General features: G+C 37.6%; 1 protein-coding gene across 4 annotated transcripts in view; it reads left to right on the forward strand.

Annotated features, from left to right (window-relative positions):
* Positions 1–10,278, forward strand: part of SMC5 (structural maintenance of chromosomes 5) — a 50,601-nt gene extending 40,323 nt beyond the window's left edge. For 3 of the 4 annotated variants that reach the window (XM_026064036.1, XM_026064038.1, XM_026064037.1), the window contains 6 exons: positions 485–580; positions 960–1,064; positions 1,281–1,400; positions 5,774–5,953; positions 6,063–6,158; positions 9,107–10,278. In XM_026064036.1, coding sequence (XP_025919821.1) covers positions 485–580; positions 960–1,064; positions 1,281–1,400; positions 5,774–5,953; positions 6,063–6,158; positions 9,107–9,247 — 738 coding nt within the window. In that variant the 3' untranslated portion in view covers positions 9,248–10,278. Of the gene's footprint in view, positions 1–484; positions 581–959; positions 1,065–1,280; positions 1,401–4,735; positions 4,897–5,773; positions 5,954–6,062; positions 6,159–9,106 lie in introns of those variants that run through there. The other variant, XR_003253217.1, reaches the window with a different exon arrangement.
* Positions 10,279–13,896: the final 3,618 nt, after the last annotated feature.

The following is a 13,896-nucleotide window of genomic DNA, read 5'->3' on the forward strand; positions in this document are numbered from 1 at the left end:
GGTATCCTATGACTATTGCTTTGTTTTGTGCAGAGGGGAGAGGCAATCTGATCTGAAATTTCAATTAAAATCCACATTCTTATATTAATATAAATAGTTTGAGGCCATGTTCTTCTAGCTTATTGCTCTAATGAAGCAACGCAAAAGCACTGAAATCTGGCCTAACTGCCTACCTGGAGGTCTTCCCAGCCTTCAGAGTATCTGTATGGCTTAACTAGCATAGCCCTTAGCTTATACTAAGTCTGTGAGCATCCGTACGTGCACAAGGTAGGCAACTAAGGAGCAATTATGTATCTGTAATAACACTGTAGTCTTCTTTCTCAGTCCAGAATAGTTTGTGATGGAATCTTGTTGTCGTAAATTTGAATATCTGGCATCCTGAACAGAAGTAATCTAATATTGTCTGGCTTACTTGATTTCTTTTTAGTAAACTTCACTACTTCATTAGCATTGCTGTAAAACATATGTGTCCTTTCTCTTGTAGGCTTTTCAGGCTCTTCCAAACACATTGGAGGAAATTGATGCTTTTCTGAATGAGGAGAAATCCAGGGCCTCCTGTTTCACAGGCCTGAATGCTTCAGTATGTTCACTGCTTTCTCTCCCTGCTCCCAGTATTGTATTTGCTTCCCACTCTGTACTAGATCTCTTGGTATAATAAGCTAGACAGCAGGAACAATGTGCTGTAAATGCCAGATTCTGCATCTATTAGAATTTTAAGTAGGTTCTTCCAAAGGAACAGTGTGTTCTATGCATTAAAAAAAAAAAGTTGCAGTAACCTGAAATAGGCAATGCTTTACAGGTTTTTTTTGGTTTAAACCTAGAAACATATCTTTTTCAGTATACAGTGCAATAGGCTATTTAATTGTATTTGAACAGAATCAGTGCAGTATGATATTTTTACAGTCAAGGCTAGAAATGATAAGCATTTTGTTGACTGCTTGTTTTTTTCCTTCTGGCAGGTTGTTGAAGAATACAATAAGCGAACACAAGAAATACAACAACTGATGGAAGAACTAGAGGAAAAGAAAAATATATTGGATGACTATAAACAAAATATTTCACAGGTAATAGTTGAATTAGCACTTCTGTGCTGTGTGTCCTTATTAGAACACAATATGTGTAGAAAAATATAAATATGTATGTTTTGGGTAACATTTCAAATTTTCTTGAGTGTAAACTGAGGTGTTAACTTCTGTAATTATAGTATTTTTGTACTTGATTGCTATTAGTAAAGAAAAATTCAGTTAAAGATGTTTTTACATGAATATTTCTACTTCTAGGTCAAAGAAAGATGGCTAAACCCCTTGAAAAAGCTGGTTGAGCAAATCAATGAGAAGTTCAGTAACTTTTTTAGTTCTATGCAGTGTGCTGGTGAAGTTGATCTTCATGTAGAAAATGAGGTATGATATAATTTTCATGCAGAAGAATAACAAACTCGCATTTTCATGCATCTTCCTTGCTAGAGATAAAATAATAACTTGGCATTTGGATTATAGGAAAGATGATCTTTAAAGGTTCTTCCTGTTTTTAACTAATGAACAAACTTCCTTGAAATACTAGAACTGACTGATCAGTCTGACCAAAGCAAAATAAATCTTTGTCCAGTTGCATAGATGTTCAACTCTATTGACTTTTGGAAACTTCCTGCAACTGAATAAACAATCATCTTTCTCTAAGACTAAATTGCTGTCTTTTATCTTTTCATCAAAAGTTGATTTTGAGAATGCTTTTTAGATTTTAAATTTCTGGAAATATTTTTACCTTCTGCCAAAGCAATACCCTTCAGGGAAAGCAGCAAGTGTTGGAGCTGTGCATTTATCTAAATTTTCAGAATACTGTCCCAGCTTCCTTCTTTTCACTGTAATAGGTTGAAGTGGGCATCTTACTTCTGATTTTTTCCTCTCTGTTTTTCCCTGACTTACAATGCTCAGTTAGAAGCATTATATTTACTTTAGTTGTAACTCAGATTTATTATGTTAGTGATTTAATTCTGATTTTTTGTCTAATTTGTGCTATTCTTTTACCATATAGTGACTATTTGGTGTTATACTGATTTGCTTCTGCATGTGGTTATTTTCAAGTCTGTTGGCATTTTGACTGCCCTGGAGCAGTAGCAATCATTTGGACCAGCCTGTTATGCCATTGGTAACATAGGCAGGATTTACCTCTGATGAAAAGTTTAAAGCCTCACTAGTGCCTTGGGGAGAGTTATTCATTGGAGTGGGCTGAATTGAAATTGGATATTTTGTTTAAAATTGATCTCTGTAGTGATGATTTTAAGACTGTTCTATGTAATGCATACATTCCACGACAGTAAAAGTTGACACTTAAACATTTTTTGTTGTTGTAAATTACTCAAGCAGTTCTTCTTAAAATATTTAAAGTGGCAGTTATTACTGGGGGCAGGAACATAATTGAAAAACCTCTTTACATGAGCAATGTATAAAAGGTTTGTTTATATAGAAATTAGTATTATGAAACAATGCATTAAAACATGGGCTTTTCAGTTCTTTATGGTAGTAACTTAGAATCAGATGTATATTAAACAAATACTGTCTTTTATCTAAAAATAAAAAAAATAAGTTGGGAGAGAGTAGACAGAAAAAACATGCAAAGCAGTTTAAAGGCAAAGGGAGTCTGGATTGTCTTTCTGAATATCTTTCTTGGAAGGTCCTGTTTTTCCTCTTGCAAAGATTTTACAAATAATATAAGAAGTAAACTAGTGGTACGCTGCCAATGATGGTACACAGCTTTTCCCCCAGAAGTCAAGACCTTGATACAGAGAGGTGGATAATCTGTTCTGGAGCCTGGATTCCTTACTCCCCCTCTCTGCAGGAGGCTCTTTGGCCCTGACCTGTAATATCAAGAGAGAGCCTCTAGGCAGAATTATCATTGTTACAAATATTTCTGTGGTACTGAAGGTCAGGTCTCTGTCAGCTTACATTGCAGTCCTTTAGGAACCTTGAGTTCTTCTGATGTCTGCCCTCCCTGGTACTATCACCTGCTGTGTGAAACGCTTCACTGGGTCCTCCCATGACATCCTAGCAGAAACCGCAGTGAACCTTCTGAGTTTTCTTGGTAGCACTTGATAGCCAGAATTCGAGTGCTTGCATTGATAATCCTCACCTGCCTCAGTTTCCAGCAGGGAGTTTTGACCATCATCCTTGATAGGCCCTGGAATACCTGACCGTTGTAGGAAAAATAATTCCCAGCAGTCTGTCAACCTGATTTTATGATACCACTGTGGTTGTGGTGTAGCCCAGATGTTTCTTACTAGAGGTTTTGCCAGCCTATGCCTTGTAGACTTCTCCCAGTCTAGTTTCAGCCTGTGTCAATGCATCTGAAACTACAGTGGACCTAAGGACCTGTTTTTTATTTCTCCTTACATGAAGTGGTCATGTTCTTGGTGTCCCACAGGAAGCTGAGTCATTTTCCAAAGAGTGTAGCAAAAGATCTGCAAGTATCTGTTAGAGAACAAACAGGGATCAAATCATAAACTCATGGATATTTTTTCATATTGATATTTTAAGTGTTGCTGTTCATAAGCAAGTCAGACTGTGGGTCTGTTGAGACTGAGCTGACAATCAAGTACCAAATCCTACTCAGATGGAAAGAGTTCATCTAAGTGATGGTGCTGTTATTTCTGCTGAACAGGAGAGTCTCTCATTAGCTCCCCTCAGCAAAATACCGCCCCCAAAAAGGTCAGCACAACAGCACTTGTTTGTTTTGAAAGCATGCTCCGTGATTTTGCAGCTTAGGTTCCTGATTTTCAGGCATGTCTATCAAGGTACAATCTGCAAATTTGAGAAGTGTTGTCTGCATTAGATGCAAAAGAAGAATTTTTCCAGTAGTGGGGGAGAATGAAATGATAAGCAAAACCATCTTGCAAATGGTATAAGTTGTAGTTAGTATTGCTTTGCTCCGGAATGTCAGTTGTAATTGTATAGCACTCATCCTTATGGTGCTCCAGTTTTCTTTGAAAGTGCCAACCCATTGCCAGCAGAGGAGACACTGAGGATGAGAAAGGTAACCTGTCTTCAAAACTGGAAAAATCTATACTTATGCAAACTGAGTTTGTAATTTTGCTGAATCACCTTTATTCTCTCACAAAGACCTTATGCATTTGTCTTGACCTTAAGGATTGACAGTTTTGTGTATCTGTAATACTCATAAACCAGAAGCACCAGAGATTTGTAGTATATGAAAGTAAATACTAGTATAAGACTGTAAACTTCGCAGTCCTGACGATGTTTGTCTGTCTACAGTTGTAATAAAACATCAGGAACTCCAAAAGATGGCTTGTTCTCCTGGCTTAGGAGATCAGCTGATGTCCTCTCAAATATTTTCAAATATTAGATGCTATGTGGCATGTACATTAGTAATCCCAAAGCAAGACATGAGGGTAGCAAAGAAGCCAAGCATTGTTCCTACAGACTTAAAGTTCATTAAGACAATTAAGAGAGTATGGTTTATTTACTTCATGGCAACTATTAGACCTTGCTGCACTTCATAGAAGCCAACCTTACCATTATCCATGGAGTCTGCTGTTGAATCACCAAGACTCATATGCCTTTTGATGTCTATGGTATGTGGCAACCTGAACCAGTCTGGCGTGTGTCAGCTTCTGTGGAATGGGCTGCTTATTGTCCTTTTGCCACAACCCTCCTTTCTAAAACTGGAAGTATTCTGCAAGTAATAATCAGGGAGACTCATTCACTCTTTTCTTCTTCTCTAGGCATTAGTTTTTTGTACTGCTTGGAGAATAAAGAACATGCATGGATGGCCTCAAAGTGCAGGATTTCTGGTTCCACAATAAATACAAATAGACATTAATCTCTTAAAACCCAAATTCCTGAAGCTTGTGAATCCTCAGTGTAGCTCTCATTAAGATGAAAGGTACAGATAAAGATTGTGTCTTATGTAGACCAGGTTGTAAGCAATCAATATGGACTTTCTGCACTGGACATTATATCCCCACTCCTGCACTAAGTTTACTTGGACTTCAGAAAGATCAACAAGTACTCCAGAAATACTTTTTTCTTCCAATCACGAATGGGTTTCCTTGCATGGGCCTTCTTTTCAACCACAACTGTTATTCCCACACCTATACCTCATGGACTCAGACCATTCTCAAGAACCAAACTTCTGTTAAAGAAAAGGCCAGAATCAGAATCCCTGTGTGTGGTTTTCCTGACTCCACAGATGGAAATTGCTGTCATGGTGGATATTGTAGGAGCTTTGTATTTCATCTACTAGTGGAGGAAATGTAGCCTCTCATCCTATTTTGGAATAAAGTTTCAGAATGATTTAATTAGCGTGCTTGCATTTGGAAAGTATCAGATGTTTCCCTGGGAGCTTAACCTATTTTTTTGGGCTATCCCCCCCACTGTTTAAGCTGCTAGCATTATGCACCCTGATGCATTTCTTGAATCAGTGGAATTTCTAGTGGTATTGCTCTCTCCTCTTTTTCTAGCCAAGATGTGTATTTGTTGTCAAGTCCTTAATGCATCTGAAGTCTTTCTTACAAGGGATTCGGAAATAAATAAATCATTGTTGTGGGGAGAGAGCAGTGTGGAAAAAATTCTCTAACAAGAACAGATCAAAGTCTAGAAAACCTTATGAAATAGAGCAAATATATCAATATTAGGTTGACCCTGAGTAGTCTGTAGACACTTGTAGAATGTAGGATGTAGGTTTCCTCTCATTCGTGTTTTTCTTATCAAATAAGCTGTGATACAGAGAAGCTGAGTTTAACAGATACTTACTTTTATAGGAGGAGTATGACAAATATGGGATTCGCATTAGAGTCAAATTTCGTAGTAGCACTGAACTTCATGAATTGACTCCCTATCATCAGAGTGGAGGTGAGAAAAGTGTTTCAACTATGTTGTACCTGATGGCTCTACAGGAACTCAACAGATGTCCTTTTAGGGTTGTAGATGAAATTAATCAGGTAAGAATCAATAGCACAATAAATAAGGTCTTGTTATACAGATGCTTATGAAATAGTTGAGGGAACAGACTCTTTTTTTTTCTTTATTTTTTTCCTTTTCTTTTTTAAGGGAATGGATCCAGTCAATGAGAGAAGAGTTTTTGAAATGGTTGTGAAAACTGCTTGTAAAGAAAGCACATCTCAGTACTTCTTTATTACACCAAAGGTATGTGATAGGAAATTAAATTGAAAGTTTAATATGTATGAGAGATGAGTTTTGTGTGATAATAACCCTGTAAACACTATATAACTTGCTTCCGGTTTGTTTCACCTAAGAACTTAATATTAAATGGATCCAATGTAACAGAGTTTGTCCATTATAAGGACAGTCCAGGCAGGAATTCAGACAACCTACACCAAGGCTTATCTTATAATAAATGTATTTTGGAACTTGTGGTTTCTGTGGAAGCATCACAAGTTAACCACCAGTGGATAGGGATACTGTGTAATAAGGTTGTCAAATGTAATACCCCTACCTCTCACAGCATATGGATAGTAGCAGAGACCAGCTTTCAGGCAAGTCAGATAATGATCTTGAAAGAAGCTGCTACTGCTGCTATCTGAAGAACTGCAGGAGTCTTGCAATAATGCAGAGAAAATGATTCAAGTAATAGACTGAGGCATATAAGCTTAGAAAGGGCCAGTGCTATGTTCCATGGAAGAAGGCTTGAGGAGGACTTTTCAGTCAGGGATGACTGGTGCTTAGTTGTGCTCTAATGTTAAAACCAAAAACTAGATTATTGACTTACTAGGTTAAGATAACATGGCTTAAAATACTAGTAGGGTGGCTGTTTAGTCTGCACCAGAAGCTAATGTTAACAGAGGCTAATGTTATTTTCAACTCAAAACAAGAAGGGTTGAACTAGTAAAGATTACTTATACACCAAGGAGGCAAGTGGTCACTAATAATCTGTGCACTTTTTATTAAGATATCAGTTCTGCATTTTAAAAGGTCTGGCTGCCATTGTTTTCTTTAAATTTTTCTTTAACAAGCAATTGAAGGACCTGTGAAAACCCACCTGCAGGATTTACCTGACTGATAATAGCAAAAAGGTGGTGCTTGCTGTTTGTTCTGATCTTGCAGTTTCCTTATCTCCACACAGTTTGCTCATTACTTTTCTGCATTACTTTTGTTCTACTTGTTCTGTATTTGTGATCTTTCCCCTTTTGTTTTGTGTTTTTTCTCCTTATCATTGGCTCTGCTTTTCTATTTTCTCTCCTACTTTCAGAAATAAGAGAGTTGATTTGAATTTTGTAAGGATAGAGGTATTTCTACCAGCAGCAGTGCTTCCCACAAAAAGTGGCTGTAGAAGACAACTGTCTAGGGTTACAAGTCAGTTTTAAAAGTTTCATTTGCTGTTCAATTACTAGGAATAGATAAGGAAGAAAATAAAGTGTGCAGTGCTAACCAGAAAGATTAGAGTGAAAATGAGAAAAAAGAAGAAATTTCAGAGGTTTAAAAGAAAAAATCCATTTAACAGTTATGGTAAGAGGAAGATCAAGGACTGTGTCAGAACATTATTCAGCAGGAAGAGATGGCTGAAGATGGTTTTTTTTGTTGTTTTTTGGAGGTCTGCTTTTTGTTGTTTACTAAGTTCAACCACAAGTGGGTGATTAGCACAATAACTTCTGGTGAAGCTGTAACGGCCTTCCACAAAGAACAGTATTGAGAGTGCTCTTCATATAAAGCTGATTATAGGCTTCATATTAGCTGATGAGATGGTTCAGGTGAACTGCATCAGAGGGTAATTAAAAGGCTGCTGAGAGTAAGCTGAGGAGAAAGTCAGACCCTGCAGTTCCAGTGGCTTCTCTGCAGTTCCTGGAAATATTGCTGTAGCCCTAGCTATATGTGATCTCTCATTAGAAAGTGAGATATGGAATATCAGGCAACAAATTGTCATACTAATCTAAATTCCTTTTATGTATCCTGTGGATGCAGGAGAAACTGTTATCTTGATTTTTCAGTATGTTTTTTGAGACTTTTCCCAGATACTCTTTTAAACAAACTACAGAGGGAAAGGGTATGGATTAATATGCAATAGGGTTGATTAGGAAAATTGTTTTCTGAATAGTCATGATTCACTATCAAAATGAGCAGATGAACTGAATGTGTTCTTCAGGAGTGAGTCTTTGCTTTGAAAATCAGTGTTTTTAATACCAGTCTATGAAGAAATAGAGTATGCTTATTAAACTTGCAAATAACCACCATGTTGGGAGTGATTGCAGCTTTGCTGTAAAGCAAGATTAGAATTCAAAACAATCTTAGATTAGATAATTTTATTTGAAAACAGGATGCATTTCAGCAGGGAGAAGCATAGGTCTTGGTATTTAAATGGGAATAATCAACAACAACATCCGGTCTAGGGCATAAATGCCTAAATGACTGGGGGGAGAGAAATTGTAGCAGATCACAAGTTGAGCATGAGTTGCAAGTAAATTGCTGTCCGTGGCAGTACAAATAGCCATATAGCTTGCAAGATGCATGAAGTTTGTTGGTTTGCTGCACTTGCCACTAACAAGACCTTGACTAGGGTAAGCGTGTCCAGCTTTGGCTATCGCACAGAAAAACAGTACACTGGCTGGAGATACTCCAGAAGACAGCAATGTAACTTGTGAGAAGTTCTGAAAGCTTGATGTCCCACTAAGGAAATTACTTAGCTCAGAGGAGGGGAAGACTGAAGAGAGACATAATAATTGTGGCCAAATATCTCTCCTCTCCCCGCCCTCCCTAAAAAAAAAAAAAAAGAAAGAAAGAAAAAAAAAAAGAAAGAAGAAGAAAAAAGAAAAGCAGCTAGTGTTCTCTGCCCGTAGTGAATAGGGTGAAAAGTAATAGCCTCATCTGCAGCAAAAAGGTACAGATTAGATATGAAGAAGCATTTTCTCATAGCAAGAATAGTGAAGCATGGAAATAGGTTGCCTAAGGGAGGAGTAGAGTATCTTTGGATGTTTGTAGGAACAAATTAAACATCATCTGTCAGAAAGGATACAAAATTAATCTTGCTATTTTGACCTTTTGAGGTCTAAGGCTTTATGTAGACCTCCTTCATCTTCTCTAGATAATGGGCAACACCTTCCGTTCTTGTTATTTTTACTTTTTTGTGTGTTTTTCCCCAGCTCCTGCAGAATCTCAGTTACAATGACAAGATGACAGTGTTGTTTGTCTACAATGGACCTTTTATGATGGAAACAAACAAATGGAACTTAAAGGCTTTCTGTAGGCGACGGCGACGAGTCGGAAGGATGGACAAACAATGATACAGGCATATATGTATATATATATATATATATATATGTATGTGTATATATATATATGTAATCTTTTTGTAGATCCTTTTTGGAACACTTGGCATTCAAGACTTAAAAACTGTAAAAGATAAGAACCTGTGAAGAACTGATGATTAAGAGCATTGGTTCTTAAAACTTACGTAAAAGTATAAAAGATTTGAAATGTATGATTTTTTTTTCCAAATCTTTTATAGTGGCCTTTCTCCAAAGAAACTACTTTTCCTCAGCAGTAGTTTTAAATAAAAAAGGATGTTTCTTGTGTTTTATCAGTAAGGGCTTCTTCAGTGTAAGCATGTAACATCAGAAATGTAGTTGTTGGTTTTTCTAGATTACACTGGGCTAATTCTATGTCTTTTTCTTCCCCAAAACTGGAATTTACCTTTGGTAAAAAGTGTCCTAACTCAGTTAAGGGTGTACTCCAAACTTTGCCTATTGAAATGGAAACTTTCTGAATAAATGAGTGATGTGTGGGGAAAGAGTGGTTTGTAAGTAGCTGTGCATTGTTTTTTTTTGTGTGAAAATACACCTGATGTTAACATAAAGAATATACTGTTTTATAGTAAAGTATTATTGTTACTTATTATTTTTGAGCTAATGTTCCATTTTCTGTTCCTGAAAGGATGAGGTCTTTGTTTTTTCACAGCAAAGTGACGAAGCCAGGGGTTTTTGAAAGAATGAGCTAGTTAGCTTGTAGAAATAAAGCTAAGCAATACATAACTTTTTTTATAAATAAAACTTGACATGTTTTTGCTGATAGATGGAGAAAATATTCCTGCTGATTTCATGTGTAAAAGCCTCCTGGTTTTAACTTACAAGGCTTCGATTATATTGCAGTGATTGTAGACACAATAGCTGTTTGACAAATAGTCATAAAAATTCACTAGTGGAATTTTGGCTACAGCTGTTAAATATCCGAAAGTAGATGTTATCAATAGAACATTGAATGCCTAAAATAAAATATCAGTTATTCAGTTAACTATTAAAAAAAAATTTAAACTTAATACTGAATTGTGACTAATATGTTTGTAAAGAAATTGAAACTACCATCTATATGTAAAATATACTTAAAAAAAGATTGAATCCCAGAATGCCATCTGAAAATATGCAGCATCCTCATTTTCACCAGAGAAGTGGCCATTGATAGAATTTCATGCAAAGTTTGGCATCCATGTGATTTTGGGTGGGAGTTTTACTTAACAGCATTCTATCAATGAACTTTGCCAATAGAATTGATATGTCTGGCTTTTAACATGAAAATGATATGTTAAAAATATAACAAGATTCCCTGTGCAAAATATAAGCTAGGTTCTGAAAGGTTTCAAAGATTAAAATGAAAAGAAATACTTTAGTTCTTATTTTAGATAAAGGAGCCTTTAAGGGAATAGAGAACTACATATTCCTACATCACAGGCCAGAATACTGACCACCGTTGATCAATGGAGCTCTGTCTTACTATGAAATGAGTTCCTGGAATTAGTTCCATGAGGATTAGTGTCCATATACAAATATTTGACAGAAGAACTAAATGAGTGCGGAAACTCGGGCTGTAGTCCAGGGACTGAGTGGGCAGGAAGAGTCTCCTTGACTTCACTGAGGCTTTGCAAAAGCTAAAAGGCCTATCTGTGCACCTCATTGCAAGATCTGGGTTTTAAATGTGTTTTTTGATCTTCAAAATACTTGGCTTGTAGGAACCCTGAGCCTGTATGGTTAATTAATGGTCAATTATTCTATGGCTGGACAGCATCTCTTCTTGATGCTGTCATCTTGGAAATTTGCAGGATTTCTTCCTAGAGTTCTGTTTTTTTCTTACATTTCAGGCTGAGATATGTAATGTAAGCCTGACTTTTCCTTTCAAGAGTGTACTTCCTGTTTCAAAAGTTACCTCTTCTGGATACATGCCTGCCACATTGCACAGGCAAAGAGGATGATGAGTCATGAGTGTTTGCTTTTTCCCTTGGAGCTCTGTCACTCTTGACCATAAATACGGACAATATTTTCATCATTTCCAGTTACAACCTTAATAGGACACTGTCGCTCCTTACTTTTCCCCAGACAGTGTGACAAGCAGCAAAGCTGTACCACATCATCATAATACTGGCCAGCAGAGCTTCACTGTCCAGTAGCTAAAGCTTTTCTTAGAGGGAAAAAAAGAAGAAACCCCTTGTATAGAAAAGCAGCCACTGCTATTTGCAAATAGGCTGTAAACATAAGTGTATGTGTCCCATACATGTGTTCCAGCTGGTAACCTGATGATTCGCTGGCAGGTGCATCCTTGCTATGTTTAGAACTCTTCTGGCATACAGTAAGTCTTTTGAACTGGATAATATGTTTAACCATAAAAATCCACACAAAGTCACTTTGTGGAGCTACGGCATTATTTAGCATTCCTTAGCTGTGTATAGGACTCTTGCATTGCTGCCAGCTTTCTTGCTGCTCCTCATGTTTTTTTGCTTCCACTCAGCTCCTCTGGGACACTTGCTATAAAAACATGTGGAATTAATTTCAGTATAATTGTGAGGAGGAGGGGATGAGTGGCAGCTAAGGTTAAACATGCATACAGTATCCAACTTTTACTGCAGACTAGACAGGACCTCTCAAAAGTAAAGAAATGGAAGGACCTCAAATGGTCCTGACAGTTGAAGTATAAATTGAGCTTTCAAAAATAAGTACTCTTCTCTGCTGTTTGGACCAGCAGAAGACTATGATAAAGATCCTCTTCCACCACCATCTGCAGTTCTGACAAACATCTGTGTCTGCTCATATAGAGAGAAAAGCAGCATGGAAATTGTGACTTACTGTGAGACATAAAAAGATTTTGAGAAACCAAATACTCAAAAATGCTCACTTATAAATCACCCTTTACTGTATTTCATGACTGAAAACGGCAGTTTTGCAAGTACATTATTGTTAACTAGGAAAGATTGTAAAGTAGTGCTTGGGAGATGAGGTAGCAAGCTAAAATGAGGAGAGGCCCTTGCACAAGTACAATGCTTGTAACATGCTTACTTAAAAGTTGGGCTTATACTGGAGTAAGAATAAAGGAGATCTGTTAAGGCTGTTACTGACTTGAACTTCTGTGTTGGAGTTAGAGTGGGAGGTGATGAGATGCACAGACCTGGTCTTGACTACAGGCTACTTACTAAGAAGTATGGTAGGTGCTCTTTAGAGGCCAGAATATGCATCTGCTCTAGGCCTGATAGCAAATTTTATTTAGAATTAATACTATGGGAGGCTTCTGCTTATGGTTCATGTCCAGGTACCCTCCCTTTTGTTACTAAGCAATTTAGCTGATGCTTCCTTTCTAGAAGCTGCTGGCCCATCTTCAAACACTGCTTCCTATACTTTGTACAAATGGGCTTACGGTTTCTTTCCTGAGCCTACAGTTGCTTGCTTGTTCCCTTAGCCTTTTTTTTTCCCTGAACATCTCTTACTAGTAAGTCTTAATTTCACCTTCCTTGCCCAGTTCCCGTACTATTTCATTATGTCTTCTAGAAAGCAAATAAAGTGTTAGAGCAAGCAATATGTAAGATGCGACATTTGTCATTCAATTTTACAAGCACATGCATATCATTAGTGTGTTATCTGACACTGTCTGTGCTGCCCATGCTTATGGTTTGGGTAGTGGGGTTTTCTCGGTGGGACGAAGTGAGGAAGGGGATCTGTAATCACAGATACTTACTGATCACTAAGCTGAGCAGGGGTCCTGTCCCCATCCACAGTGAGCAATTAAGGGAAGGTCCTGGGCAATGCATAATTCTCACTCTTGTTCCCGCACCCCTATAACCTTTGGCACCACTGCAGCTATATAGGAACTGAACTGAAGAGCTGTACTGGCTCAGTAGTAGCCTGGTAATTTTACATGAAAATGTTTTATAATTTTATGTGAGTTATTTTGATGTTACCTGCATCATCTCCCCTTCTCCTGTCTTTAGTTGGCCTGCTTCTTGAAAGGTGTGCTGTAGTTTCTTCTGCTTTAACTGACAAGACATGATGGAAGGTGTCTGGTGGGAGAGCCTACATGATAAGGAGGAACCTTGGCGCTCAAGCTTCACCATAAATATACAGAGCCAAATTAACCTTTTCAGCTATGAGTTACTGAAACAAATGTCCAAAATGAAACTTTTCTAAACTTTTTGTTACAGAAGCACTTTTTCCCAATGCTTTTCTAATTCAGAATAAAGCCAGGATTCATTATATTATAATTTGGGGGGAGAAGGGGATGAAGAAGAGCGTTAAACCCACCTCTGCTCTAAGAGAAGTTCTCCCCCTGTCCAAGCCTGAACATGAGCAGTTGGCAGAAATGTTTCTCTTACCAATGCAAGACTAGGCAGGCTAAGAGCCATGCTCCTCCTGTGAGGCTCATTGATCCAGCTGCCTTTTGCGTGTTAGGACAGCCTGGACTGAATGTGGGATTTTCTGTGCTATTTAGAAGTTACTGTACATAAACTTCACTTTACTACAGTGTTGACTTTAATCATTGACAAGGCTGCATTGTTGTCAAGTGGAGAGAGGAGGTGGGGGAGGGACTGGATGTGTTTAGCTATTCCAGGGTTTTCAGGGGCTACCATGGCAGATGCTGAAAATCAGCAGGGAAAACGTGCAAAAATAAAGGCAAGCAG

This window comes from Apteryx rowi, unplaced genomic scaffold (assembly GCF_003343035.1).
Source record: "Apteryx rowi isolate R43461 unplaced genomic scaffold, aptRow1 scaffold_207, whole genome shotgun sequence".
In the NCBI taxonomy this organism is placed as follows: domain Eukaryota; kingdom Metazoa; phylum Chordata; class Aves; order Apterygiformes; family Apterygidae; genus Apteryx; species Apteryx rowi.